The sequence below is a fragment of the Sebastes umbrosus genome, chromosome 2 (genome assembly GCF_015220745.1).
Source record: "Sebastes umbrosus isolate fSebUmb1 chromosome 2, fSebUmb1.pri, whole genome shotgun sequence".
NCBI classification, from domain to species: Eukaryota; Metazoa; Chordata; class Actinopteri; order Perciformes; family Sebastidae; genus Sebastes; species Sebastes umbrosus.
Genome location: NC_051270.1, coordinates 14,809,820 through 14,835,848, shown reverse-complemented (window position 1 = coordinate 14,835,848; position 26,029 = coordinate 14,809,820). Strand labels below are relative to the sequence as shown.

Sequence of the window (26,029 nt, the reverse complement as noted above, 5' to 3'; positions counted from 1 at the left end):
GTTTTGTGTTTTATGTTAACTTTATTTATTTATCTATTTATATGTTTGTTTGTTTTTATTTTCATAAATAAATAAAAGTAACATAAAACACAAAACATGCCAGGGGTTAATATAAATAAATAAATAATAGTAACTTAATTAACTATTGTTTATTATTTATATTAACCACCCCCTGGCATATTTTGTACTTTTATTTATTTATTATTATTTATTATTTTATTTATTTATTTATTTTAATGTTTGTTTGTTTTTATTTACACAAATAAATAAAAGTAACATAAAACACAAAACATGCCAGGGGTTAATATAAATAAATAAATAATAGTAACTTAAGTAACTATTGTTTATTTATTTATTTATACTAACCACCCCCTGGCATATTTTGTATTTTTATTTATTTATTATTAATTATTATTTTATTTATTTATTTATTTTAATGTTTGTTTGTTTTTATTTACACAAATAAATAAAAGTAACATAAAACACAAAACATGCCAGGGGTTAATATAAATAAATAAATAAATAAATAATAGTCACTTAAGTGACTATTATTTATTTATTTATTTATATTAACCAACCCCTGGCATGTTTTGTGTTTTATGTTACTTTTATTTATTTATTTATTTATTTATTTTTATGTTTGTTTGTTTTTATTTACCCCTTTATTTCCTTTATATGTATTGTTTACCTATGTGTTGATTTAATTGTTCTTTGTATTGTTTACAAATTTAAAATAAAGCTTATTGAAAACACACACACACACACGTACAGGAATTAATAAACAGTTTAAAGGTTGCGTTCAAAATTCCATACTAACATGCTATTTAGTACGCTAAAACAGTATGTGAGATATTTTAGTAGGAAACCAAAAGTACGTGAATTGCATACTATTCCGGTGAAATATTACAGTATGCAACGCTGGACACTACGGCAGCATAAATATCCCACAATGCAATGCGGTAGTGATGACAATGTTCATAACGGACATTGACGGACAGTTCTGTAACATCACTAACGCTTCAATTTAACTGTAAGTATAAGATTTCACTTTTCTATGCGTAATATATGTTTGAAATTGGCTTCATCCAAAATCACATACTCTGCATTACATGCTCAATATGTGTACTATTGTTCAACATACTTCTGTGTGAATAAACAGTAGTATGTATCTTTTCGGACACGCTGAGCAGTAATTTACATTGTCACTTCCTGAGAGCTTCCTTACCAGTTGGAGACGTATAACCATGGTAACCCGTGCCAACCTCAGGTGACCAAAACAACGGTTTGTGAGAAACAAAGTCTGAATTAATGTAAAACATATATTACGCCTAGCAAAGTGAAATCTTTTATGTTACAGAGCTGTCCGTCAACGTCCGTTATGAACGTTGTCGTTACTGTCGCATTGCATTGTGGGATATTTATGCCACTGTGGTGTCCAGCGTTGCATACTGTAATATTTCACTGGAAATAGTCTGCTATTCATGCTCTATTGGTTTCATACTAAGGATTCGGACATACTAGGCATGTTAGTATGGAATTTCCGACGCAACCTATAAGATTTCACTTTGCTAAGCGTAATATATTTAAATTTAGAGACTTTGATTATCCCAAAAACTTTGTTTTGGTCACATGAGGTTGGCACAGGTTACCATGGTTACACGTCTCCAACCAGCAAGGAGGCTCTCAGGAAGTGACGATGTAAATTACTGCTCAGTTCGTCCGAAAAGATACATAATACTGTTTATTCACCCAAAAGTATATGTACGATAGTACACCTATTGGGTATGTGGTGCATAGTACGCGATTTTGGACGAACACACTATCAAAGACAAGTTATGGGCCTAAAGTAGCCTATATTGTTTTTTTAAAGTGTTATATGTTTTGTGACCAGAGTGACATTTCGGTTCCTGGAAAGCAAAATAAGACACAAATAGGCTACATAGGAAACATTTTTACCTAAAAATCATAAATATTTAATATCTTTGATTATGTTTTCTTATCACTGTGTTAATAAGCTGTTTTTGCAAAACGTGTACAAACATTTGAAATTGCATGTAGCGAACCTTTTGACCTTGCATCAGCCACTCTGCTCTATTTAATTGGCCCTCCATTCTCTTCCAACCACCCATCATTAGATTACATCCGATTGCACTTGGCCCTTAAAGCCTTTTGTGTGGTTCCAATCCAAACCAGGATTGGTTGGTCTAATGACATGATGCACTTTTATACCGTTAGATCCCTCCAGCCTGTCAGCACATTCATTTCTTATCAGCCAACTGAGGCTTGTGAAAGGGGGTGTACTGTAGATAAGGAAGAAGAAACATATTGATGATAGCTTTTTGGATTATTTAGGTTATAGATGGTGCAGCCTAAATAGTACATCAAGCTATATGGTGCCATTGATCACAGGGTTTAAATTAAGGATGCACCAATCCAACTTTTTCAGTCCCGATAGCGATACCTGGGCTTTGGGTATCAGCCTATACCGAGTACTGATCTGATACCAGTGATAAATTAATAATCTGTATGCCTTAATGTGTGTAAGTGCCTGGGAGCCTTATTCTATGTTTAGACAACATCAGGCTTAACTTAAACATTGCTTTCCTAACTTACGAAAACAAAATGTAATAAATAAATACATAGATAAAATTAACAGGAATTACAATTCAAGTGTAAACCTTTTTAATGCACTAATAAATTGGTCAAAACTTAAACATGAATTCAAATATCCAGTATATAATGTGTATAGTATATAAACAAAGAACTGAATTTAATAGATCGGCCCCATTATCACCGATATCCGATCCAGTATCGGTATCGGTGCATCCCTACTTTAAATACTTGTAGTTATTTACCACTTTTATCCCTGGTTCTTTAGGTTTGAGAATCAGTTTCTCACTATGATTCAAATTTTGTCTTTCTCTACATTTATTCAGTGGCATAATGTACATTTACTCAAGTAAATGAGGTACTGTACTTTACTTGAGTATTTCCATTTTATGCTGTTTTATACCTCTACTCCACTACATTTCGGAGGGAAATATTCTACTTTTTACTTCAGTACATTTTTTTTGACAACATTAGTTATTAGTCACTTTGCAGATTCAGATAATTAATACAAAATATATCTCAACTAATGAAATAAGATGCATTATTTTATGGATTAAGCTACACAGCAGTTTATAAAGTAGTTAAAATTAGCTCCACCTTACCAACTGCAACATTCAAGTGATGAACACATTAATGCGTCAATAATTATAATCCAGTGACATTATATACATTATTCTGAAACAAGCCATTCTACATGACGAATACTTTTACTTTTGGTATATCTTGATGCTAATACATATGTACTTTTATTTAAGTAAGATTTTGAATGCACGACTTTTACTTGTAGCAGAGTATTTCTACATGGTGGTGTCAGTACTTTTACCTAAGTAAATTATCTGAATACTTCCTCCACCACATTGATTGCCCATGCTCAAATGGTGATTTTGCACTTGGTGGGACTAAGTGGGTATTTCCAGGACACTACATTAAAATATTGGCCAAAGGTGCAATAAGTTGAGAAGATGAACATATTGTGACCCAATTACAATACAGTAAATCTATATCACCAGTCAGACAGAGATTCCTAACACCAGCAATAACCACTTTGTTAAATGTAGGCTAACTTTGTCATGAAGTTAATGAGCAGTTTTGCCTCTTGTGCATATTCAGTACTCACACTGTATATTCCTGCGCTGGCTGAGGGATTACTTTCTGTCATTGGTTTATTTATATCACAATGCAGTTCTTAGTATTTCTTACCAGAGATAGGGGTGACAAGTAAATCTACGGCTAGAATAAAGCAATAGTAAATCCGTCTGTATACGGGCTGTTCCACTCCCTTTAACCTCTGTGTCTCTATCCAACCCATCAATCTCATCAGGTTAATCTTTATTGGGCAAGCAACACAGAGGTGGATGCACTCTAACGCTTTAATGTGCTGCTGCTTTAATGATCTTCTTGCCTGACAATATTTGTAGCCTATTCAATTATTAGTAGATATTAGCCCAAAGTAGTAACACTTAGGTACACACAACTTTAAAAAAAACAAATCTATTGACATATAACAAATGTATTTGCTTTATTGGCAGCATGTAGCAGGTATTCAAATTCTTGTTGTGATGCCCCCTCCTAGTACTTTGCACACACACACACACACACATTCGCGGCTGATCAAGAGCAAGTTTTTAATGTTTCACCAAAGGTTTTTGCAACACTGATAAGCAGAGTCATAACATCATGCATTTTTATTATGTGCATTACTGCTGCTATTAATTCTACCCATCACACATTAATGAAATTGGAATAATATTTAAGGGCTTTTATGATCTACTTGCTTTAAAAGAAACAAATGAGTACATACTGTATATATTTTTTGCATAAAAATCAAATGAACTTTGTATGTTTTTCTATATTAAGCTAAACATGCAAAGTACCGAGGAAAAAAAGCACCAAAGATCATTTATTATATTGCTGAAAAAAACTTCTGCGAGAGCAAATTTTTATGTAAATCAGTCGACACAAATTGCACGCGCAGCAGACGACAGCTTCTTATTTTTCTAACACAGCCACACTACATATACCTATTTGCTAGATGCATGTGGGCGTACAGACAGGCGCTCCGCTCACAAATGCATCTGAAAGCATCAATATCACATTTCCTGTGGTCTTTATTTCCAAGCAAAAGCACAAGGTATAACCCTTTTTCGACTTGTATGCCACCTTCTGATGCAATTCTCTCCCAACAGACATTTGTTCTTCTTAGATCTGTAAAGGGTTGGTGTTACTATAATCAAAGAATATACACAAAAGCTATTACATTTTTAGTTTCTAAATCTCTAAACTTCATATGATTCACCAGCATCCTGCCATTTTAGACTGCTCCCAGACATGTAGTGGTGTCATTAACAAGTACAAAAATGTTCTACTCAAACAGGTGTAAAGTTACTTGAGTTAAATAAGTAATAACTAAATAATACTGCTTATGTTGAAACCTAAGCAACAGTTACTGTCATTTAGTCACACATTATTGCGTAAGTCAGTAATGTCACACATAAATACCAACCAATTATAGTCTGTATTCAGCTATACCTTCGAAAGAGGTGACTAGAATCATTATAACCAATGCTTCTATGATATTGACTTCAATAAAATAGAGAAGCAAAACAAATTTAACAGGAATTATCTTAAAAATGGTACAAGCACATTTAGCTTTTTCAATCATAAATAGTGCCACAAAAGAAAGGAGGACATAATGTTTTAGCTGTAATGAATCCAAATGAATCTTAATTCACTGACTGTGACAAATATATTCTTATCAAATTGAATTATAAAAGTGATCATCATATTATTATGTGGCAGTCACATGACTCGACTGAACTTTCTCCTGTGCAGTAACCGTGTCTGCAGACCCACCCGAGTCTAATTCAGGTTACCGGCGTGTCTTATCTTCGCAGATGACCTTTGAAGGGAGAAGATAAAGAAAACAAATTGTGTGGGAGGCTGTAGATGTGGTTTGTGATATTATGTTCTTGTAAAGAAAGTTATGAAGGGAAAAAAACACAGCACCTGCCCCCACACTGGTCCTGTTTGAGAGGTGTCACTCTCTCAAGGATTTGGGTTTGCACACACTGCAGAAATGCAACACAGCAGCACCTTGGCAACACGCGTGATGTTCACTAAATGTCAACACATATCCAATTGCACACAGTATCAGAATGTCAGCTGATAAGGAATTAAAGGCTCACTTAGGCTATTACACTGTTTTGTTGACAAAATCTTATTTATATACATTCTCCAACATTTGAAAAGTAAAAAAAACTGTAATTTCTGTCATTTATTTGTTATTTTATGTCTTAATTTATCTGTGATTGACTTATAGGCTACAGTATGTTAATAATGCAGAAGAGTGGGGTAGTGAAAATATGCTGACTATAGTTTGCAGAATATTTAATCCTCGACAAACAATATGTTTTATTTCTTTTGAAACCATGCAAAATATATATTGCAGATTTGGGAGACAGTGCAAAAACTTGCCATCACAGCTCTGATCAGAATTTCAGGTGACTTGAAATCTTCCTGATTTATGCTGCCCTCTTTTGTTCAGTCTGTGAAGCTGAATATTGACTTGGTGTGATGAGTGAGTGGGACAGTTGCCTCCCGTCAGACAATCACAAGCCCAAAGTCTGGATATAAAAAGATGTACACCATGGGACCTTTAATGTTATGTTTACTTTGTAGTGATAAGGTTAATTAAAGATGATCTATTATGTTTATTGGTGCATCCTTGTATTTTGGATTTCTACTAGAACATGTTTACATGTTTTAATGTTCAAAATGCACTCACCGTCTGTGCTGCAGCACCTCTTTTCACTGTCTGTCTGAAATGCTCTGTTTAAGCTCCAAATGCCCAGTCTGCTCTGATTGGTCAGCTGTCCCACTCTATTGTGATTGGTCAACCGAACCAAACTCTTTGAACTCCACTTCAGCTCCGCTCTAACGAGCTTTGTTTAAGGCCGTGCCAAACTAGCCGCTAGGCAGGTATTATGCAAATATGTTTCTTGATGACATCACCACGTTACGGAAGAAAAGACGGGACTTCAAGCAAGGCGTTTCTGGCAGTTCAGGAGCAGTGTTTCTGTGACGGAGAGTAACTCCCTTTGGCGTGGGCTTTGGGCTTTGTAACTTTGCAGACCTTTTCAAGCACAAAAACACTATATAACACTAAAGGAAAGGGAAGAAGCACAAAAGCATAATAGGTCCTCTTTAATAAAGCCATTTACATATATTGAAGTAACCAGTATGCCAGCTCAGTTCTTTCTTCCTTTGTTAGGAGACAGTGATCTAAGTTCATAGGGCTTCCACAGCATTGGTTTGTTCAACACGTGACAGAGATTCTATTACTGAAAGTGAGTGTGATGTTCTGAAGCTGCAGTAAATCAATCAACGATCCAATTCATTCAGCACATGGGAAGGGTAGCTGATGCACAATCAATGCAACATGTGACAGCAGCACTGATGCAGACAGCTGTTTTTGCCGAGTGTAAATGCAATTGTCCTTTGCAGATATGGGAAGATAAAACGTGTGAACCAAAAATAAATGAATGAAAACATTCCTAGCAGGCAACTGGAGAGAGACAGAGCCAAACAGCAGAGGCTTATGTCCCCCTTTGGACCCTCTCTGGATGCATGCCTGGTAAGATTAGTCTCCTTTTTATTAGCTTACACTCCACCCTCCCAGTGGCAAAGCAGCAACACCAGATTATCCCCCTATAATAACCCCAGGGCAGGCACACAAACAGTGGTGGAATGTAACTAAGTACATTTACTCAAGTACTATACTTAAGTAGAATTATGAGGTACTTGTACTTTACATGAGTATTTACATTTTATGTTACTTTATCCTTTTACGCCGCTTAATTTTGAAACCAAATATTGTACTTTTTACTCCACCACATTTATTTGACAGCTTTAGTAACTAGTTATTTTACATATTCAGATTATTAATAGAAAATTAAAAAAAAAAAATCAACTAATACATTATGATGTACTATCACAGGTTAAGTTACCCAGCAGTATACAAAGTACTCAAACTTAGCTCCACCTTTACCAGCTGCAACATTAAAGTGATGAATACATACATCACTAATTATAATCCAATAATATAATATGTATTATGCTGAAATAGGCCATTCTGCATAATGAGTACTTTAAATTTTGAATCATTAAGTATATGTTGATGCTAAAACTTTTGTACTTTTACTTAACTAAGACTTTGATTGCAGGACTTTTACTTGTAACAAAGTATTTTTACATTTCTTTCACCACTGCATACAAATGATGCCTTGAAGTGTAATGTATAAGGGTAGACTACATACTATGTTGACATGCTTGAAAATACTGAAAAAGCTAATAACAATAATCAGATAAAATATCGATCTGCTCTCTTTGGCAATTCTCAGATGCATGCCACAAGTGTACTTTACAGTGCCTCGGGCTTTGTGTTTGCAGAGCTGAGAGTCATGTGGACAGTTATTGACAGTCACTGTTGTATCAGTGACAGTGCTCTTTCTCACCCTTTTCTAATCTATTTCAATCTCTGGCATTACTGTACTGCAGGCAGTGCTGATTCACTGTAGGGCAGTGATCAGCCGATTGAGTTACCATTAGAACAGGCATACAATGCAGGCTTCAGAGTAAACACAGTGAAAATGACACTTGTCTGGGGATGGCCAGTTGGTTTTCTGTTTAAAGCTAAATATTTTGAATGCCTAAAATATTCATCTATAGAAATTATTATACCTTGTGAACTTAAAGATAGGCCTATTATTATTATTATTATTATTATTAGTAGTATTAGTAGTAGTAGTAGTATTATTATTATTATTATTATTATTATTATTATTATTATTATTATTATTATTATCATTGTTATTATTATTATAACCCTCCTCTCACTTTTTCTCAGGGAACATCACATTAAGATGTGCAATATTAATATTCAATATTTTGTGCAATAACAACATTTAATATTTCATAATCTTGTGTGCAATAATTGGAAACCACTCATTCAGTCTATTTTTGTCTATTTTTCACTTACTGACTATAATTGTATTGTTTACTATTTATTAGATCTTGTTTTTATTTACTGATGCCTTTTGTTGTTTGCACTGTCTACACCCTTTGCTGCTGTAATCTTGCAAATTTCCCCTCTGTGGGACTAATAAAGGATTATCTCATCTTATTTTATCGTATTTTATCTTATCTTATTTTATTTTATCTCTTAAGATTATTAAATCTTTTGTTTGCAAAAAGACTTTCAAAACTTTACATGTCTGCAGCATTTATATTTTTCATCTCATCAATATACATATTGTATTTTTATATTTTATATTGTATTATCTTTTATATATTTTATATTTATATTGCAATATCTCTTTTTTATTGTATCATCTTTTCATTAGCACCTATGGGATTGTCACAATCTAATTTCGTTGTACTACACAATGACAATAAAGGGCTTGAATCTTGAATCTTGAATCTTTATGTTTGTTTATTTAATTTGTTTAATTAATTTAATCATTTGCATGGCTTGTTTATACAATTATTATGCACTCTTGATTTTTTCTCATTATTTTACATTTATGTTTATATTTTTTATATTTGCATTTGTGTCCAATTTTGAATAAAATGTGGGGAAAAAGATCAGTGCTATGTTGCATTTCTATTACATCATCACTCCGCGCGCACCTGACATCATCATCAGTCGCCGTTAAAGCATGGCGATCCAGCTGTCAAGTTCTGCAGGATGCTAACCGGTTTACGGTGGTTTTTGAACATTTAAAGTGACTTTTCCTGGATTCCTATTGTACTAAGCTGGTTCCGTCTTCATGGTTTAGTTGTTTATTTGCGTTTTTATCCTCATCAGCTGATTCTTGGCTGCTAGAGAGAGCCAGGTAAACAACAACATGCTCTCTGTGAAGGTTATAGGCTATCTGGCTTCGGCTGTTTACCGTCGTGAGTTTATCAAAGTGTCTGTCTGCTGTCCTGTTCATCGTTGTGTCAGTCAGACTCGCTTGTGTCGAGCAGCAGCAGCTTCTCCAGAAGAGACTATTATTCGTATTCCTCGCTCCATGCAGAGGCAGGTTGAAAGTGTGAAACAGACTCGAGGCAGAAACCAGATCAACACCATCAAAGCAGGCAAGCTCCTGATCCAGAGCAAGAACCCAACTCTGAACCAGTCTGTAGCGTACACACTTGGCAAGTTCGAGCAGCCTGCTCTTTGCACACAAGGATGGAAACACAACAAATCATTCGGTGACTATTTCTCCATCAACAACATCAAGACTGTTGCACCTTTTGTTGCAGAAAATCACAATGTTGGTGATGAACAGAAAGCAGCGGTGACGTTTAACAACTTCCACATCTGCAAGGAGCTGGTGGAGGCTTTGGACAATATCAACATCACCCATCCCACCACTGTGCAGCTGCAGACCATCCCAAAGGTCATGAAAGGTCACAACATTCTCTGTGCTGCGGAGACGGGCAGTGGGAAAACACTGAGTTACCTGCTTCCCATTCTTCACAGGCTGCAGGCTGATAAAGAGTCGGAGATGTACGCTGCGAGTGCACGCAAGATTCGTGCCGTGGTTCTCGTGCCTTCCAGAGAACTGGCCGAGCAAGTGGCGGCCGTGTCCAGGACTCTGTGTGCTCCGTTAGGCTTGCTGACGAGGACTGTGGGTGGTGGGCGCGGAGTAGGACACATCAAGGAAGTCTTCAAAAGGGATCATCCAGATATTTTAGTGGCCACGCCAGGTGCTCTGGTCAAGGCCCTGCAGAGACGCTGGGTGGACTTGAGCGAGCTGAGCTTCTTCGTGGTGGACGAGGCCGACACCATGTTCGACCCCAGCTTTTCTGACATGCTGGAGAACATCCTGCTCCGCACAAACATCGCCAATGGTCCCAAGGAAACACGAGGCCTAGGCCATAAAGCCCAGCTGCTGGTGGTGGGCGCCACCTTCCCGGGTGGCGTCGGGGAAGTGCTCAGCCAGGTGACGGACCTCGGCAGCATGGTGGTCATCAAGAGCAAGATGCTGCACTTCCTCATGCCACATGTCAAACAGACGTTCCTGAAGGTAAAGGGCGCTGACAAGATCTTGGAGCTCCACCAAGCCCTGAAGCTGCTCCAACAGGAAAGAGGAGGGGGCGCCGCTCTGGTGTTCTGCAACAAGTCCGCCACCGTCAACTGGCTGGGGTACTCGCTGGAAGAGATGGGGGTGCAGCACGCACGTCTGCAAGGGGAGATGGCTGCTGCCGTGCGGGCAGGAATCTTCCGCTCCTTCCAGAAGGGCGTGGCCGATGTGCTGATATGCACCGACATCGCTTCACGTGGCCTGGACACATCTCGAGTGCGCTTGGTTGTCAACTATGACTCCCCAGAGTCCCACACAGACTACATTCACAGGGCAGGGAGAGTGGGGAGGGCTGGAGGAGTGGAGGATGGGGAGGTGCTCAGCTTCGTCACTCAACCGTGGGATGTGGAGCTGGTGCAGAAGATTGAGACCGCTGCACGGAGGAGAACTAGTTTGCCAGGCATGGAATCTGAGATATCTGAGCCAAAACCCAAAGTAGCAGAAGCAGAGGAGTAGTTTTTTTTTTTGTATGTTTGCAAGTGGAAAAGCCTCTGGTGGGACATGTTACTGTATGTGTTGTGTTGGGATGACAAACTCAAAGGTACAAAACATTGTCAGCAGAAACAGTGAGCTAGATTTGTTCAAAACAGAATTACAGTAGCCTTTTTCTTTGGCCACTATGACTTAAAAATCTTTTCTTTTTTTTTTTAAATCACTTTTTTGAAAGAATTAAGAATGAAATTGCCCAGTTATGGTTGATCTCACAAGGGATGGACATTCTGCTGAACACTAAGCACTAACATAAAGCATGATATTAATGAGAATGTGGACAGTGTGTGCTTTATGTCTAAATGTAATGTTGCTATAGTGTCAATAATGTTATACCTACCCTATATTTCCTAATGTAAAGGTTTTTTGTGCAGACTAATCTGCATATATAGACTATATAGATATACTTATCACAATATTTTTGTATTCAATTGTTGCAGTTTTTTGTTAAAAGTGCTTGGACTTCAAAGTAAAATCTAATTGCATATTTTTCTCACCTTGTTTTATTTACCTCAACTATTTGGAAAAATATGTGATCTTTGAACAATGTTCTATCCCAGTGTTAGACTGTGGACCGCCCCTCAGACAACGCTTGGAAAAGACACCCCCTCAGTTTACTTGCTTAGTTTCGCTCAATTCCTGAATGTCTATGGGATCATGATTGTGTTATTTGATCCCATAGACATTCAACAACTGAACCAACATAGCTTGATATTGCTGTTTGACATAACTTCAGACTACACCAAATACATAAAAGAGGTCTGCCCTGAGGCATTTTTTGGTTTCTGACTCTGATACCCCGTAGGCTATTCTGTGTGATCCTCTTTTGATAACTAATGTAATATATTTTTTACCTCCATTCACTGACCTCCACTGAAACTGTTGGAGCCCCCCTGTGGAGGCCCACCTGCAACTTCCAAAACATAAGTAGTAGTTATTTTCTTTGCAACAAAAACATGATTTTCTTTAGCCTAACTCTATTGTCTAAGGTGTGTTGTGGGTTTTATTTTGGATGCAAAGATTTTTCCATGCAAAATTGACATCCTAAACACACATCAGCTTCTCCTCCAAAATACTGAAAACAGAAATCAACCTATTTGGTGAGTGTAACTGTGAAACTGTGTAAAACTGTGCAACAATGTAATGTGATGACTGTGGGTAACTTGTCACTGAAGGAGCCATTGCTGTAGACTTATTCAAATGTTGGCTTTTTCGCCACACCAAACCAAATACCATCCAGGGTATGGCATTAAAATAATGTCTCCGACCATCACTCTGAATAAGAAGAAAAATACATTCTGCTTTGACTGATCTGTCTCATAAAACATTTAAGACTTTCTAAAATATGTCTTGCATTGATTGATATTGTCATGTGAACTTATCCTATTTTTTCTATAATATGTACTGCATGTGTTTAGCCACCAGGTGGTGGCATTTGTCTGATTTCTGCTTATGTATAATAGCTGCACAGTTGATACTGTGGGTCAAAACATATATACATGTGTTTTTTGTCCTCAATACCACTAACTTGGCACATGTTCAATAACATTGGAACTAGTCGCCTGCTAGTTTCTGAAAGGTTTAGTGGACTCCAGTACCTTTTTATGTTTGCAGCACAGAACCACTTCATCAAGTTACAGCACTAATCATTAATCTGCAGTCAAGTTGAACACAGGCCAAAACCTGACGTGTCTGCTGTTGATGTGGTAGGTCCACCGTACTTGAAAGGATTTTTTTTCCCTCTCCCATGCCTGCGGGTGCTTGTTGAAAGGAAACCGCAACAGTGTCAACATGAAAATCTGCCAGAGTGAAGAAAATCTTTGGGATCTGATTTCAAAGTTAATAACTTCTCCTTTGACCCTGATTTTATGGTTCAGTAGGTGTTAAACAACTTTTTAGTTTTGACATGAGTTCTGTACAGATGACAACAAACTTAAAAGTAGACATTTCTGCCTGGAAACAGTGTCTGCTCTGCTCTTATTTTGAAACGTTTGTCAGTCATGCGACACACCTGATGATTTATGCTGGAGTGTTTCTGGAAGTATAGAGATTATAGGAGCAGACAGAGGGGCCAGACGTGTTAATGGCCCTGACAGTAACAACGGGTTTCCATCAGAATGTCTGGAATTTAGCTGAGATTGTGTTGCTCAGGCTCGGGTCAACATCTTTAAGCTTCACCCCCCCTTCAGGTTCACATTTCACCCAACTGTACCCTGACAACAAGGACCCAGTGTCCACTTATAGCATGTGGAGCAAATGCCTCCAATCCCTCAATTTATATTTTTGTCCTGCCTCACCTCAGCTGACCCTGCAGAAATAATAAACTCTATCAAATGTCCCGCTTCCAGGTAGTTGCTGGGCCCCACATGAACTATGTTACAGCTAAAAATGTTTTAGCTCCTAGTCTTAAACCTGCAGTAGGCAGAATGTTTTTGGCATCATTGATGCCAAAAACATTCTGCTTATACCTATATATTTAATCTGTCTCTCAGTAGTCCCACACCATTATGGAAGTTCAATACTAAATTGCCGGAGTATCCCTTAAGATGCTCTTGGATAACTGGATCCTGGTTTGTTGGACAAAGCCAGGGAGAAGCATAAAGTTGGCTGGTTTGAGGTCATTGGTTGTCACCACCCACAGCCTACAGTAAAACAAACAATGAGTAGGCCTATATTTGAGCAAGTGGTGATGTTTGGATGCCTTTCACGGGGAATTCTCCTTTTTTCTCTCTTTCTTTTTGGCCTGAACCCAATAGGCTTAAACCTGTAGTAGGCAGAATGTTTTTGGCGTCATTAGGCAAAGAAATCCATAATAACCTTTCAGCATATTGTAATTCAAGCGTTCTGAGAGAAAACTAGATTTCTGCACCTCCTCATGTCTCTGTTTTCATGCTTTAAAAAATATAGCCCGTGACGGGAGACTTTGACCAATCACAGGTAATTTCAGAGAGAACGTTCCTATTGGCTGTTCATTCGACGGAGGCAGCTGTCAATCAAACGGTCAAACTAGGCAGCGCTGATCAAATATGAATCAATATTCTGTTACTGTAATGCCTATTTCTCTCCTCAAATGTTTTCAGAAACATCTTGTAGTGTACTGTTTAGCTGTAAAATGAGAAAGTTTGTGACCCGGCAGCCATGTTGAATTCAGCTGAGGAAATACCAAGCACCACCCACCAGCCGGAGCTGTGAGTGATTGACAGCTGCTCAGAGAAGGCTGGCTCCAGATCAGCTCTGATTGGTTGTTTTCCTCTGGTTTATAACTTTTAAATTTGTTTGTAATCATATTTGCTCCAATTCTACCCACTGCAGCTTTAAGGGCATTTACTTATTACACAGACATAACAAGATAATCTGGTGCCAACTAGAATAATAATAATAAAAAAAGCCTCATTACTTCAGAAAAAACATGTATAATTCATGTAATTTTATTTTTACAAATCTATGATTGTATGATAATGTAAAGATCACTCCCTATTTGTTCTTACTGTTATTTTCAATGTTTGTTTTTATGTGTATAACAAATCTTAAAATACGGCACTTTACACAGACATGGTTGGGTGGTGTATGTATATGGGATCTGTAAATTATGTCATGTATGTTTGTTGCAAAGTGTCAATAAAAATATAATAAAAAAAGATCCCACATCACACTATATATTTTTAAAAAATATAAATAAATATCACTGAATTCACCCCCCATCTGTAGTCTCTGTGGACAGCGAGGGTGTATATGGATGGACTACAAAGCTTTTGGTCCATTACAATGAATAAACCTATATTTGAGCAGCTGGTGTTGTTTGGATGCTTTTCACAGGGAATTCTCCTTTCGTTCTTTCTTTCTTTCTTTCTTTCTTTCTTTCTTTCTTTCTTTCTTTCTTTCCTTCTTGCTTGCTTGAAACCAATACTAAAGGACATTCCCTTATTATCCAGATGTAAAATGTAAATAAATATCACTTAAACATTTTTTTTAATCATATTTGCTCCAATTCTACCCACTGCAGCTTTAAGGGCGTTTACTTATTACCCAGACATAACATGATAATCTGGTGCCAACTAGAACAATACAAAACACAAAATACTCATTACTACATAACTACATAAAAACATGTACAATTGATGTAATTGGTCTTAAAATGATCACATATTACACAATATATTTAAAAAATATATAAATAAATATCACTGAATTCACCCCCATTGTCACCCAAAGCTTTTGGTCCATTATAATGAATAGACCTATATTTGAGCAAGTGGTGTTGTTTGGATGCTTTTCACAAGGTATTCTCCTTTCTTTCTTTCTTTCTTTCATTCTTGCATTCTTTCTTGCTTGCAACCTATACTAAAGGGCATTCATTTATTATCCAGACATAACATATAAATAAATATCACTTAATTCGCCCCCAATCTGTAGTCTCCGTGCACATTGAGGGTATATATTGATGGACTACAAAGCTTTTGGTCCATTACAATGAATAAACCTATATTTGAGCAGCTGGTGTTGTTTGGATGCTTTTCACAGGGAATTCTCCTTTCTTTCTTTCTTTCTTTCTTTCTTTCTTTCTTTCTTTCTTTCTTTCCTTCTTGCTTGCTTGAAACCAATACTAAAGGACATTCCCTTATTATCCAGATGTAAAATGTAAATAAATATCACTTAAACATTTTTTTTAATCATATTTGCTCCAATTCTACCCACTGCAGCTTTAAGGGCGTTTACTTATTACCCAGACACAACATGATAATCTGGTGCCAACCAGAACAATACAAAAAACAAAATACTCATTACTACATTACTGCAGAAAAACATGTACAATTGATGTAATTGGTCTTAAAATGATCACACATTACACAATATATTTAAAAAATATATAAATAAATATCACTGAATTCACCCCCATTGTCACCCAAAGCTTTTGGTCCATTACAATGAATAGACCTATATTTGAGCAGGTGGTGTTGTTTGGATGCTTTTCACAAGGTATTCTCCTTTCTTTCATTCTTTCTTTCTTTCTTTCTTTCTTGCATTCTTTCTTGCTTGCAACCTATACTAAAGGGCATTCATTTATTATCCAGACATAACATATAAATAAATATCACTTAATTCACCCCCAAGCTGTAGTCTCCGTGCACACTGAGGGTATATATTGATGGACTACAAAGCCTCCGGTCCATTAATAATGACGCATTTCCTCTTTGCCCCACCGTATCTCCCCCTCCCCATCTACACACACAGAGCCGCTGCTGCTCGCGCACTGTCCGTCCAGACACTTGGAAATTTCCCCTCAAACGCGGAGGAGATTTTTTACAGCCGAGAAGCGGGACTGTCGGCTAATGTGCATCTTCTTCTCCGGGCTGCCTCGCTTGAAATGCCCCAGTAGAGGATCTTGAAGGTAGGTTTATTACAAACCCTGTAATCGGCTTATTCTGCTGCTGCTGCCCATCTCTCGCTCTCCTGCAGCAGATCGGTCTGACCTTCTCTCTCCAAACCACAGCTTTATATTAAAACCCTGCACGCTTGTCTGTGTGTGCTGGAGCTCCATGCAGCCAGCCCGGGTGGGAGCCTCCTCACAGTGGCCGCTTCACATGTCGGTTCCTCCGGCAAGTTGTAAGCTCCAGAGGCTGCGATGCTCATTTGAATCAAACCAAACTTGTGGAGCCTAATTCGGCTTGGTTTTTGGCCACTTTACAACACCACAAGGCTGCAGCTGCTGCAGCTGCAGGGGGTGAGGTTGTTTTTTCTTTTGCTGTTGTTTTTGAAGCTGCAGGGTTCAGCATGTGGAGGTTTGGTTGGTAGTGTGGTGCTGGTGTTGGTGTTGGTGGTGGTGTTGGTGTTGGTGGTGTGTGCAGAGTCAAAGAGGCATGGAGAGTTCACACAGAGGAGCTGGTGGTAACATTGCACCCCAGTAAGGGAAAAACCAAGCCTCCGCCATGTTATTCAAGTCATTCAAGCTGCCACTAATGCCACCAATTGTTCCCAACTTTTGTGTTAATAATACATGCCAGGTGTGTGTGACACGCGCACATTATTAAAGGGCGGACACCTGTGTAAAAAAAAAAAAATAAGCGCGTGGCTGGCTGGTGCTGCGTTAAAGAGCTCGTGGAGGGAGAATCCAACCCCACACTGTTAAACATCATATTATAGCTCTCAGAAGGGGGGGTCCTATGTTATCAGCCGTGGGCGTTATTCACAGTGTGTGTTTTTTTTTTTTTTTTCCACGGTCAAGGTGACAATGAGCAGCTTTGAAAGGAAAATGTAAAGTGCGACATGTAGAATAATGTATGGCTTCTCTGCAGCAGCAGCACCTATATCCTTCTTCCAGGTTATAATGCAATGAATTAAGGAGGATGGCTGCCTGTTGTCGGCTCAGCTTCAGCTGCCACACCCCTCCAGAGAAAGACAAGGCTGCCACTGGCACAAGTAATACCAATCACATGCTGCTATATCTGTTCTTATTGCTGCAGGGAATCTCATGATATTTTCAAAATGTGTCCTCCTGTTTGTCAGGGAATTGAGCTGAATGATCAGTTGTTTATAGGGTAGACCAGGTGTCACAACATTTTTATCCCTTGGCCCACATATTGATCGGCTCTGGTTTTCAGAAGTCAAACCTCTGCAGGACAGACGCTTTTCTATAATGGCTGTGAAGAAAGCAGAGAATAAGGCTGTCATCACCTGGGTCAAGTGCAGGTTAACCTTTCTTTGCTATATGCTTACGGCCAACGGGGGGGGGAAGTCACAAGCAATGCATATTTAGGCAGAATATGATGGAAACTATACCACAAAGAAAAGGAAATGCAGCTATAGCAAATACTGTTAAACTACTTGTAACTGGGTGAAGTTGGTGAAAGGTGATTCTCAAAAGAGTTCTTGCAAAATTAGGTGTTTTTTCAACCAGAGCGGCAAAGCATAGAGACGTTACAAGCTAAGGGCGGAATAGAAATGTTTATTTTTTCAAGTGAGATATTGAAGACTACTTCTCAGCATTAGTAACCTGTTCCACATTGTACCATTCAAACATACTCTTCTGTGTCCCACATTTGGTTTGTTGGGATCACCTAGGGCTGCACGATTATGGCCAAAATGCTAATCATGATTATTTTGATGAATATTGACATCACGATTATTCATCACGATTATTCACAGATTTTAGCGACAGCATATTTTATTGCACTTTCACATTAGAATAAACAGAGCACTGCTTTCTCTTCCATTCTATGCTACATCTCTGTTAATGTACAAACTAGGGCTGCACGATGTTGGATCAAACTGACTTTTTTTCTGCTATATATATATATATATATATATATATATATATATATATATATATATTGCAATATGAAAAAATACAGGCATATTCACGCTACCCCTTTGTTAGCTACATTTTAAAGTTAAGGCAACATTAAGAGCTAGATCAACAATTTGATGCTCTTAATTTAAACATAAACACATAGGTAGTATAGATAATATACCCAAAAGTGTAGCCAGCTGGCTATTAGTTTAGAAAGTGCTTGATTTGATGTGCAGCAGAGTTTTCTATGAGCAGAACGCACATTTTTAAACGTCAATATCTCAGGCGATCATGTTCATTTAATTGTGGGAAGCCAAAATTGGGATCGCGATTAATATTTTGATTAATTGTGCAGCCCTATGGTCACCATAGCTGTTTTTGTGTCAAGTTTGTGCCCAAGGGTCAGTGTACACTCCATACTATAGTATTGCAATGAGTGGATCAATGAGCAGTGCCCTGTGTGGGACTGTGAGCTGGCTGGGTGACAGGTGGGTCACATGAGATGGAGGCACCGTCTGGTGATGAAGCAAGACATGCCTACGGTGTTTGATGTGCATGTGAGTTTCTCTGGCAGTTTAATGGGCAAAAGTAAATCGGCCCCCGAAGCCTCCCCTCACAAACTCGACTCCCTACTCCCCCTCTGGCTGCGTAGACCTTGGCTTGTCAGGAAAACGACACATGACCTTACAGGCTGCAGGCGGCTCCAATGTGTGTGTAATGCCTCAGGAACGATCGCTCTCCTCTGACTGGTTTGTTACACATCCTCTTAGGTATGTCTCTGTGTTAAGATCCATTTGGGTATTGGGACAACATTTCTTGTGGGAATGCTTGGCACAGTTATTAAATAGATTTTCTCCCAAAAAATCTATAGTTAATAAAGGTGTGAAGGAAATTGCAGCGGCACTAGAATGTCATCCCATCCTCTCAAGTTGCCCTATGTTAAAATTTGTCCTTTCAAAATGGCAGCTCTTGTCTAATGAGCCAGGCCACTGATCAGTTATGCTTCTGTTTCATCTCTGCGGAAATGTCATTTTCTCAAGCCACATAGTTAACTGTTACTATCAGCTGCTGCTGCTGCTGCTGCTGCTTAGTATGCGTCTCTGCGACCAGCGACAGTCGGCACCGATCATTTATTAAACTGACCAAACTCTATCTGGCTCTCCTGACATAAAAGCAGCAATCAAAAGCTTTTTCATTATATTAGCAGCTGCACTGACCTTTCTGGAGGATGTGTTTGTGCATTCATTATGCTAATGGTAGCTTGAAACCAATCTTCTCGAGGCAGAGTGATCAACAATTACACTCTTTACTGTGGAGCTGTTTGGTTATTTAGTGCCGAAATTAGTGGCAGGAAAGGAGAAGCCGTGTGAATCTTCAGGAAACGTTGTCTGAGTCTGCACAGAGCTAAAAGCAATATGCTTTGCGTTAATGGAAGAACTTAAAATTATGGCTGTCAATCGATTAGAATATTTAATTGCGATTAATCGCATGATTGTCTATTATTAATCGCGTTAATCGCACATTTTTTATCTGTTCAAAATGTACCTTAAAGGGAGATTGTATGTAATACTCTTATCAACATCGGAGTGGACAAATATGCTTGCCTTATGCAAATGTATGTCCAAAACTGCATATGATTATCATAAAGTGGGAATTTCTGTAAAAGGGAGACTCATGGGTACCCATAGAACCCATTTCCATTCACATATCTGGAGGTCAGAGGTCAAGGGATCCCTTTGAAAATGGCCATGCCAGTTTTTCATCGCCAAAATTTAGCTCAAGTTTGGAGCGTTATTTAACCTCCTTCGCGACAAGCTAGTATGACATGGTTAATACTAATGGATTCATTCGATTTTTTTAGTTTCATATGATGCCAGTATCGTCACTCTAGCTTTAAAACTTTGATTGTATTAATGCGTTAAAGAAAATAGTGGCGTTATCACGTTAACTTTGACAGCCCTACTTAAAATCGATCTGAAAATGACTGTTCCAGTGTAAACCACAGCCCATGGCCCTGTTGCCATTGAAAGATCTAACATAAAGCAAACAATTTACTGATATCCAAAGTCCTGCAGCTTGCTCTATAGCCTGGGGCGACTAACCTTTGATGCTTCTGGCTTGTAAAGCCCTTCATCCAGCAGTGGAGGGGTTACTCGTCAGCAGCACATGGCTAATTTATTGATCTGTCCCTTTGTTCTGCATGAGAACAGCCCTCTGCTGTCACCAGTGACCACAGAGAGGAAGTAATAAGCAACCCATAATGACACTTTAATCTCAAGAGGGAGCCAAGCGTTTGCTGCTCATGCTCAGCCAGGTAGCTCTGCTGTGTAATATGAGCTGGTGCAGGAGAAAGGAAACCCTAAGCATGTGATCTGTATGCTTCTTTATGCAAAAGCTGCGACGACGAAAGGCTTTTTTACATGCAGGTGGAAGGAAGCTGGAGTGGAGGGGACAGCATTTGAGCTGTACAGAGAAAGCCTAGATTTGCTAAAGACTTTGACAGCAAAATCTCACACTATCAGCATCCCTTGACACTTGTTCCACAGTTGTCCTGAAATAAACATAATCTGCTGTTTTATGCAGCAATAACCGAGGGAAGAATCTGTGTCTGTCTGCTCTGCTTGTTTCTCAGTGCAGCTCCCAGTTGGTCACCTGGAACTCATTCCTTGTTTGTTTTTTTAGAGCCTGAAACAAATGTTTGGAAGTGGTTGCCAGGTTGGTAACTAGGCACCAGCTGCCAAATTGGCAACCAAAAGCTGGGGGCAAATGTCTAATTGCCATAGGTTAGTTTATTTGACTGATACTGGTTAAACATGATTAAACAATTTTAAAGACAATCATTACATCATTTAGACTGCGAGTTTTAAAAGGCTGAATGATGACTTCATGCTAGCGTGATCACATCTGTAGTATGTCAGATTGGAGCTGCTGTTGATTTGGGGTTTAAGATGCAATTCAAGTTTTTAAACGTGAGAATTGTAGTGAACAGGTTCAGCTAGGATAGCCTGAATATCAGCATTCATATTTATGTCTATTAGCTCTGGATTTCTGGCACCCGATGAGCCGCTCCACCTCCTTTCTCCTCCAACCTTGTGCCTTCTTGAATGAGCAAACTTGCCTTCTCAATGATAAAGTATATGCCATGCAGGGATGATGATATCATTTTGCATAATTTTCATAAAATGTTCCCCAAAGTGTTGGAATTGTATTTCCAGTATGTGTGGGATGGCTTTTTCTGTAATACTGATGTATCACCCCCACACTTTCCTCACCCTCGATGATGGAGTGAAAAATATGATTATTGTGATTCATTACTGTCAATCCCTGGATGCACAAGACTTTCATGAAATCATACCCCATTTTGATACTATTTCTGCATTTTTTTCCCTGCAATACATTATGTAAATACCTCTCTATAGGTTTACAGTAGTTTTCATTGTTGGTGGCGGAGCCCGCCATTCCTACCTATACATACCTTTAATGTGAGTTTGGTTGGTTTCAATGTAAACGGATAAACTAGTTGCTCTTCTGTTGTTTTTGTGACAAAGTAGCTGTTCAACGGGTGTTTGCTTTAGTATTAAACCGCACTTGCTGTTACTACGGTAACCACGGTTGTTGCCACATCAACTAGGACTGAAATCTTAAAGGGGAACACCACCCAAATTAAGAATTCCAATATGTTATTTCCATGGTCTAGGAAAGTTCAATAATATGTGTGAGCATGAGCTACTCTCTCTCAAAGCCAGAAACCAGAGATGCAAGTCTCAAACTTGTGATGTCGTAGGGTATAAAGTCTGGAGCTGCTCCATAGACAATGAATGGGAGACTGACTTTGTTTTCTTTTTTAATCCCAAATGAGCTTTATTCTACTGTAGTGCTCAGTTGTGAAACAGAAAATGTTCCCATATACTCAGAACATTACCTGGGTGCTCTCAGTGTTGTCTATAACATCTCTCCCTATTCATTGTCTATGGAGCAGCTCCACACTTTATACCCTATGACATCACAAGTTTGAGTGTTATCACTCTAGTTTTTGGATTTGAGAGACAGTCGTTTATTCGGTAACACTTCATTTTAAAGGTCAGCAAATTTCATAGTAATTAGGTGATGATTGGCAAGTAACCTATTTGAAATTTCTTTGGAATTACTGCTAAATGAACCCAATATTTACCTAAAAAAATATTTGAAAATTACTCTATTATAAACATTATTTAATAATTATATTCTGCTATTTTCCAATAGCTGGTAATTTATTTAATACTTTTCCAGGAAAAGAATACAAAGTTAATTGATATGCTTTATTTCCAAGTCTGCTGATAAATAGATAATAATTAGCAAATAACTTATATGAAATTTCTTAAAAAACTTCCTGAATCATGACATTAGCTACCAGGTTACATTTATGTAGACAATAAGTCACACAATGGTGAGATTTGTGCTGATCAGAAGTGTCTATTAGTTTTAGTTTTCAAACTCCGATGAAGAGCAGCGCACAGCCGCTTCTCAAGCCTAAGGGCCCTATTTTAACCCTTATATGCTATTTCAGCATATAATTATTAAATCATGTTTATAATAAAGTAATTTCCGATAAATTGAGGTAAATATTTTGGTAATTTGACAGTAATTCCAAAGAAATTTCAAATAGGTTACTTGTTAATTATCACCTAATTGTCATGACATTTGCAGACCTGTAAAATGAAGTGTTACCGTTAACTTATATTTCTTGGACTATCGTAGACCATAGGAATAACATGTATGAATTTTGAAAATGGGTGTAGTTCCCTTTTAAGGAGTACAACTTTGAAGTTTCATGCTACAGTTGAGTGGCAGCATTTCTAACTAACTGCAGTTTGCATAGTGTAATGCCTTACAAATTGTAGCTATAACACACTTTTTTGGGCATGCTGTGTTGAGGTGATGTGCTTATCAATGCATGTTCTGCAGTGTGAGGGGGCCTGACTGGAGGCGGAGGAATGTCTGGCCTAGTTCAAGTTAACAATATCCCAGAATTTCACACTTCGTTGTGACCAAGCAGAGGCATGCGTAACCTTAAACATAAGAGTCAAATCACAAGATTCCTTGCAGGGCTTCCTGTGAGAGACAGAAGGCCCCTGTGCCTGGTGGCCCTTCCAAATGTACAGCACTCACTACAGACAGAAAACACGTTGAATCACTTATATTAGAAGGAAGGGTTATAATTAACAACAGGCGGACAAAACATTCAAGAGTCAACAGTTTTGAGACATTTTATTGTCGTTAAGGTCAAATGAAAAGAAAATAATGTACAACAAATGCAGCAGCAATATCAAAAATGAGAATTAAGAGATTGATGCACAGGTTTGAAAAGATTGTCGCCATGTATGGTGAGATTCTGTCCATCCCACCCATCAGCAGTGACGCATGCAACCAAATTTTATTTTTTTGTGGTACCGTTGTGAGGTGTAAGTTCTGAATGCTGGTCATTGTTGATTGGACGCAGCAGAGGCTGTCTTTTTGGCACATCCGATCTACTTTTTTTTTTTTTTTCCCACCTCCCACCAAGTTCTGGTAAGCATGCCTCCCACTCAGTCCAGCATCCAATGCACATTGCATCACACATATACTGTAAGCCAGTACAGTGGTTGCCTGCCAGTAACACCAAGAACTATTTCTGCCTTTGCTAATTGATTGGTTTTAAATACTCTATGACTCAAGGATAGAAAATGTTGGCTGCGTTGTTTTTTCGGTCTATATTTAAACATGGAGTGTGTTTCAGTCTGTCTGAGCAACCAGCGCCCTGCAGCAGTCTGCATATGTGGTTGTGTGTGTGTGCTGTGATGTAAGTCAGCGGACCCCTGGTCTGATGTAAAAATACCAAATTTTGGTCATGCTGATTAGTGTGGAGCAGCAGGAACCAGTATGGTTGTCATGGTGACGGGGGATGAAAACTCATGCTGCCTACTATTTAGTTTCATTTTGAATGGATTTGTTCATTTTGAACTGTTACCTCAGTAGAAGAGCATGATCATTTTCATCACCACATTATGTTTATATTCATCTATTATAACGGAGTGAGATTGGTGGAAAGTTTTGCACATTGTTTCAGAGTATTATGTAGCTTGCATGAAAACAGGAGTAAACTCATTTGGCGTTTGGTGACTTGCAAGCTGAGATTTTGCCACATTGACTTGTCAACTGCTCCACACCTGAATGTCCAGAGCCTCCATTTTCAATGCAGTTTGTGCTAAAACGTCCCCGAACAACACTTCAAAACATTATGTTCTTTAGGTAGAATACACACATGCTTAAATGTTTCAAGGGGACTTAAAGCCCCCCTCAAAGTCTATTTTGCCATTTCTATGATATTTCATATTTATTTGGATCATTTTCTGACAGTTTGACAATTTTTTTTTTGACAAATAACTTAATTTTGTACCCAAAGTAAAAAAAAGAAGGTTGTTGGTAAAATGGGAATATGATGTATGACTATAGTAGAAGCTGCAAGTCATACGTCATCCTTGAAGCTACAGGATGGCGCTTGATGGATGGCAATATATCTATCCGTCCTCCGGAGTGCTGTGGCCGGCATGCGGCGATGCAAGAGTTGGTGTGTTGCGCTAATTCCTGTCTCATTTGTGGTCTAATAAACAGTAAATTCAACGAAACTGGGTTGAAAAACGATGCAATCTGGTTGGCATGGTAATGAATTACATCTGACCATTAACCGCACCCCCATTCTCTGTTTGACAAAGAACATTAACCAAAAAAACAAAACAGGAAGTAACACTGACTGGAGGGGGGCTTTAAGAGTTGTGTCACCATATTATGTATCTATTAGATTGTCAAGCTCCAGAGGATAACACCAGGTTAAACATGATTAGTGCAGTGCTCGTTCGGAGCATGTGCCCGTCTGTAACGGGCCGATTGCTTGGCCCCCAGAAGTGCTGCATGCAGCGTTGTCGAGAACCGCGGTATGGCTGCTTTTACCCGTAAAGAGTGAAGTTGATTGGATGAACATTTCTCGAGATAGGCGAAGGGCAGTCACACATACATACACAGACAGACAGACAGACAGACAGACAGAAAATACTTACTTTATAGTTAGATGATGCTGCTGCAGCGCCACCTATTGGCCAAATTGTACCAAATGTGTCATTGTCACTCAGACATCATATCTACACGTGTCCACCAAATGTGGTCTCAATAGCACAAAGCATTAAGGAGTTATGACATTTTTTGTAATATGAACTGTGCCCACAGCATTTGCGCTAACTTTGAGGGCCAGTTGTAGCAAAACTGTATGGAATATCACAAATCTGAAAAATTAACTATTTCTAGTTTGGTCCAGAGATGTTCTGTACCACATTGTTATTGTGCAACCACCTGGCCAAATTCCACGAGATATGACACTGCACTCCCTTGGGTCCTGAGCAACACTTGCCAAGTGTGAAGCAGATGGATGAGCGGTTCTAGAGATATGTGAATAACACACAGACAGACAGACAGACAGACAGACAGACAGACAGACAGACAG

At 38.5% G+C, this 26,029-nt stretch overlaps 2 protein-coding genes and 1 long non-coding RNA gene across 3 annotated transcripts in view; 2 read left to right on the top strand and 1 right to left on the bottom strand.

Annotated features, from left to right (window-relative positions):
- Nucleotides 1–860: 860 nt before the first annotated feature.
- LOC119499946 lies at nt 861–20,628 on the bottom strand. The gene is made up of 3 exons (XR_005209491.1): nt 20,619–20,628; nt 11,960–11,965; nt 861–1,079 (listed from the first exon to the last, which is right to left on the bottom strand). It is a non-coding gene; the product is annotated as an uncharacterized LOC119499946 (long non-coding RNA).
- ddx28 (DEAD (Asp-Glu-Ala-Asp) box polypeptide 28) lies at nt 9,277–11,720 on the top strand. Its single transcript, XM_037789250.1, has one exon. It carries the CDS (start codon nt 9,516–9,518, stop codon nt 11,193–11,195), a length of 1,680 nt encoding a protein of 559 aa, XP_037645178.1. The 5' UTR covers nt 9,277–9,515; the 3' UTR covers nt 11,196–11,720.
- Nucleotides 16,431–26,029, top strand: part of tln2a (talin 2a) — a 111,583-nt gene continuing 101,984 nt past the window's right edge. Inside the window, exon 1 of the mRNA XM_037789217.1 lies at nt 16,431–16,617. The gene's annotated coding sequence lies outside the window, so the exon portion shown is untranslated. The remainder of the gene's footprint in view (nt 16,618–26,029) is intronic.

Bases quoted from the DNA above. Each gene is read 5' to 3' on its own strand.
- ddx28 (XM_037789250.1), top strand. From the start codon at position 9,516: ATGCTCTCTGTGAAGGTTATAGGCTATCTGGCTTCGGCTGTTTACCGT.